We start from the raw sequence: 5,120 nt of genomic DNA, 5'->3' as shown, positions 1-5,120 counted from the left end.
TTTTCCAGTTGTTTGTATTTCAAATATATATACTATATACACACATGTTTGTGTGTGATTTTATTACCCTTTAAGCAAATTCTATATAACTATTTTAGAGCTGAGCAGACCAAAGAAAAATATTTTTACTATAGAAATTTCCATTACATTTTAAGATTTTATTGAGTTCTATCCCTTTTCCAGGTCTGGAAATAACAGGAACAATTATATTTGTAATATGTTTATTATCTAAAATTATTTACCTTAGTTCACATGCATCCACCAATAATCCACAGTAGTGTTATTTTAGAATTATTTTGTTGAATTAGCTTTCGATTTTGAATTTATTTAAATTTTAGTTTCAGTAATTTTGAGACATCGTCATTTTTTTTCTTAATCCATTTAGTTTTCATTTTTATCTGAGTTTTAGTCATTTTAGCGTTTCAAATTAAGCAATTTGAATGCTTTTAAGTATTGCAATTAGCAATTTCAGTTAGTTGCCAACTTTAAGTTTAAATCTAATTTTTGTTTTTTAATAGTGATTTTATTTCCGCTTTATTTCAATGAACAAACATTAGTTTTAGTTAACAATAACACCACTGATCCACATCTCTTCTATGCTGCTAATGTATATTTTTAAATTATGACTCGCTTTCCACATGACTGATCTAAAACGTTTTAGCTTCTGAACTCTTAATAATGCATCACATGAATCATTATATAAATGTACATTTCATAAGGACTGAACAGAATCAGGATGAGAGTCAAACACTCAGGTTGCCATTGAGCATTTAATAGATATAAACAACATAATTTAACATCTGTTTATTCATGTTAAATCCATTCTATGACCTTTGCTCTGTACATACAGGTGCATCCACAGTAAAGGGACGACAGATGCATGTGAATGCTGGGATGCTGATGACTGCAGTGACGGTCCTGATGGGGATCAACTGTAAACTGTCTGTGCCATCAGAGGAGATATGATGCTATGTGTGTTTGGTCTTGGCCAGCATTCAGCCATGCACTCTCCCGTGCTCTTTATACCACATATAATCCATTTACACCTTAAAGCTCAAGTCAAACTACTACACACCATCCTGACGGCATGCACTTCTCCCAATTTTAGCTGGATTTTATACCAATTGCTGCCAAATAAAAGCAGCCATATTGCCCGGGATGAGATGGAACGCCTTTCATATCACAGGGTGATCCTCTATATCACACACAAAACATTTTCCCTGCATTTCGTGTAAGGCATGCAAATGAAAGGAAAATATTCTAAATCTACACATTTTCAGATCAATTGCACTGAAAATTTCTTGAAACTTTACTCACTCTCAGGCTATCCAAGATGTAGATGAGTTTGTTTCTTAATGGGAACAGATTTGGAGAAATGTAGCATTGCATCACTTGCTCATCAATGGATCCTCTGCAGTGAATGGGTGCCGTCAGAATGAGAGTCCAAACAGCTGATAAAAACATCCACAAGTAATCCACACCACTCCAGTCCATCAGTTACGGTCTTGTGAAGTGAAAAGCTACACATTTCTAAGAAACAAATCCATCATTAGTCAGTGTTATAACTTGAAACGGCCACGTCAGGCAAAAATACCATAATCCAAAATAACACTTTCTCCAGTGGAAAAGGTTCATCTCCTGTTGTCCTCTCTCATCAAAATCTACCAACATATTCATTTAGAACTGTTTTTGCTTGTAAACGGTGCTTGATCTGTGCATATTTCTCTCCTGATTCAGACAAGATGACTTTTTCACTGGCGAAAGCAACATTATGGATTATAGCCTCATATTTTAGCCGCAAGCAGTGGCTTGAAGTTAAAAAAGTCTTAACTATGGATTTATTTTCTTACAAACACACAGCTTTTCACTTCACAAGACATTAATTGATAGACTGGAGTGGTGTGGATTATTGTGATGTTTTAATCAGCTGTTTGGACTCTCATTCTGACGGCACCCATTCACTGCAGAGCATCCACTGGTGAGAAAGTGATGGAATGCTACATTTCTGATGATCATCTACATCTTGGATGGCCTAAAGGGAGAGTACATTTTCAGCAAATATTAATATGTGGTTGAACTATTTCTTTAATTTCACTGCTGCTGTTTATTTTCGGTCAGTTTTGTGTAATGATCAAGCTGACGTTCTCAACTCGCATTCAGAATGAAGTAAAGCATCACAGATGTTTCTCGGTCCACTTCACTATGTTATAAACACGTCGATGTCTTTGCACGTACATGCCGAGTCTCTGACTAGTCCGATTGTCTGATGGGAGTCTCACTAGAACTCAATCAAACATTGACGGCTGATAGAGATGGTTTAATGCACTCTTGTAAAAAATATCCAAAGGGTTGAGTTCCTGAACCTTGTCACGTTTTAAATTCACTATAGCACACAACACATACTACGCTTGAAGTTCCTCAAGTGATATGAAGAAATACTGCTGCTAGAATTGTGACACCGCAAGGCAAATTATATTTGATATCAAATTCCTTTTTATACTGCATTTATTCCTTTTAAATCCACTTGATTCGAACTAGAAGCTAACCCTCCTGAATCATATTTTAAGGTTATTGTTAATATTGTTTGTGGACAAAACTGATAAGATCAAGTTGTTAAACGCAAACAAATAAATATAGATTTAACAAAAGAAATAAAAACCAATGTCCTATGTACAACAAATTTTCTGCAGCATTCAGATCGCAAAAAAGTCTTCTCCTGGTCATCAAACTAATGACAGAGGAGAAAACGAATCACATTGCATTGCTCTACAAGCTTTCATTCATCAAAAAGCTTTTGACACCCAGTGATGGTGTGATGTAATTGAGTGTGAGTGAGGATGAGGGATTATGAATGTAGTGCCCACGCCGTCCGTTACCCTTCCCTCCAAACCGACTCTCCCACTCGCCTCAACTTCTAGTGAGGGTTCTTTCCCCCAGAGCTAGGGGGCGCTGTGCCCCCTCCACCCTCCCTCTGTCCATGGTCTCTTCTCCCGTGTCCCAGAATGCAGTGCGCGCTTCCGCAGCCTTCCTCGTCATCCCCCTCGCTTTCCGAGGAAGACTCGCCGAACTGTCGAGGCTTCTCATAAATACAGCAACCTGAACACATCAAAGCCATTTTAGAAGAACGTGGCGGCGGAAAAAAAAACAAATAAGCTGAGGACGTTCTATTTAAAGAAACGAAGCCTTCAACAGGCCGCTTTGAGCAGACGCAGGTCATTTAAAACCAGCTCTTTACAATCTGGCCCAGATGCAGAGCTGTCCTGCACAGTTTTCAAGTATGAAGCAGATTCTCATTTTATATAAGAAATCCTCGATGGATATCCAAACTGAATGACCATCCATAATGGATTCAGAGCTACGCTAACAAAACAAGCCTCACACTTTGAAGACCTCCGGCCCAGATGCTCATTGTCCACCGTGTCACTGGACCACTCCACTTTCTTCTCCGTCTTCCTTTTCCTGAGCTTGATGGTCAGGCTTCTGCCCTCCTGAAAGCACACAAAACCAGGCCATCACATGGAGAATATTACTTGCATTATTAAATGTTATTACAGATCTGAGTAACCATTAATAGTTAGACGATGATGATGATGACAGCTACATTTTTCACATCCACCATTGTTTTGGCTTTGAGTTACTTACTTCTGTAAAACCCCAATGAATTAACACGGGATCTTACTACGTACCGTACTACGGTTACACCAACATCTGCTAGACAGGCAGCACACCATAGCAATATCTACCATTCTTTAAATTACTGTAAAACACCATGCATGACGGTATATGAATATGGTAATCTTTTAATATTATGGCATCACTATTTTGTCACACCATTTGGGCATTTTATTACAAATTTGAAAAATAATCAACTTTAAATAAAAATAAACATAAATAAAACATACATATAAATAACAGTAAGTTAAAATACTGTTATAGTTTTTATTAACATTTGGAATTGATATATTTTTCGTTTGCATTTTAATTTCTTTTAAAGTTTTAGTAATTTTGTTGGATTTGTCATTTTTACACACACACACACATATACATATATCTATATATTATGTCTAATATAGCTTTTATTCATTTTAGTTTTTAGTGCACCAAGCTAGACGAAAATGTTTAAATGCTAATGAGAAAAGTTGCCTTGGCAACCAGCTGAAATACGTTTAATTATTTTAGTTAACGTTTATTTTATTTTTAAGTAACGAAAATGTTTATTGTTAAGGTTTTAGCTTTAGTTAACTGTAATAACCCCAGTACTATCCCATGCACTTGTTGTGCTGTAAGTGTTATAAAAGTGTTTGTGTCGTAAAAAGCTTTCCGTTTAATTTATGTTTTACGGCAGTAGCAATAACAGTTGTTGTAACGTTAACTAACATGAAAATAGCGGTTACCAGGTAAATATCTCCAAGGGGAGATTTCCAGGTGGATTTGTGTTGTGATCATAACACACTGCCAAACCAGTTGAGAACACAATCCCTGCTGAACATGTCGCTTACTAAACAGGCCTTATGCTGGTATCTAGTCAGTCTATTTAAACTACTCGATATGCTAACTACTAAACGATTGACGTTAGCTAACCGCAAGAGTCTTCGGGCTGCGGGCTCTCAGCTCTTGTACCTGAATGGTTCGGGCTAGCTGGCTCGTGATGGTGTCTACAGTAAGTAGGGCAGAGTGAGTACCTGCTGCGGTGGAGGCGGTGTGCCCGTCTGAACGGTCTCCGTTATCGTCTCGCTCGATGTACCTTGTACCTCCGCCATAGCGCTGATCAAACCCGAACAAGCCTTCACAGCGGCGCTCGGTCGCCTTCAGTCGACGAGAGTCTGCTCTCCGTTTAAACGATATTAAAAACCGACGGCTGCAGCTCTCGGTTGGCGCGTCGGGACGTCGAGCTGGACGCTATATGAATCTGAGATGAATTTGCGCCAGTCTAATCACTCCTCGGAAGGACGCATTTACGGACGGACCGGTTCCCGAAGTTGACTGTGTTTCAAAAAAAAGTGAGCTGACTACCTAGACAGGATTTTCAGACAATATAGTAGTGCTTGGAGTCAGCTCAGCTGAACTGTATTTCTAAATATGCTGTGTTGACTCAAAAAAACACCAAAAAATGCAACGAT

The 5,120-nt window shown here is 38.1% G+C and overlaps 2 protein-coding genes across 2 annotated transcripts in view; one reads left to right on the top strand and one right to left on the bottom strand.

Moving 5' to 3' along the window:
* The window catches only part of LOC107595598 (valine--tRNA ligase, mitochondrial), a 38,181-nt gene that overhangs the window by 8,369 nt on the left and 24,692 nt on the right, over nucleotides 1-5,120 (top strand). The window lies entirely within an intron of this gene.
* On the bottom strand, nucleotides 2,027-4,964 carry LOC107595604 (protein phosphatase 1 regulatory subunit 11). Its single transcript, XM_016286069.1, has 3 exons — nucleotides 4,683-4,964; nucleotides 3,380-3,488; nucleotides 2,027-3,096 (listed from the first exon to the last, which is right to left on the bottom strand). The coding sequence occupies exons 1-3, from the start codon at nucleotides 4,758-4,760 to the stop codon at nucleotides 2,915-2,917; spliced, it is 369 nt and encodes a 122-aa protein (XP_016141555.1). The 5' UTR covers nucleotides 4,761-4,964; the 3' UTR covers nucleotides 2,027-2,914.

The sequence above is a fragment of the Sinocyclocheilus grahami genome, unplaced genomic scaffold (assembly GCF_001515645.1).
Source record: "Sinocyclocheilus grahami isolate Dianchi unplaced genomic scaffold, SAMN03320097.WGS_v1.1 scaffold205.1, whole genome shotgun sequence".
NCBI classification, from domain to species: Eukaryota; Metazoa; Chordata; class Actinopteri; order Cypriniformes; family Cyprinidae; genus Sinocyclocheilus; species Sinocyclocheilus grahami.
This window is presented reverse-complemented; position numbering and strand designations above follow the sequence as displayed.

Excerpts from the sequence above, each read along its gene's own strand:
- LOC107595604 (XM_016286069.1), bottom strand. The coding sequence starts at position 4,760 with ATGGCGGAGGTACAAGGTACATCGAGCGAGACGATAACGGAGACCGTT. Across the intron at positions 3,489-4,682 it reads CACCGCCTCCACCGCAGCAG|GAGGGCAGAAGCCTGACCAT; the intron begins GTACTCACTCTG and ends GTGTGCTTTCAG. Across the intron at positions 3,097-3,379 it reads GGGCCGGAGGTCTTCAAAGT|GTTGCTGTATTTATGAGAAG; the intron begins GTGAGGCTTGTT and ends TGATGTGTTCAG.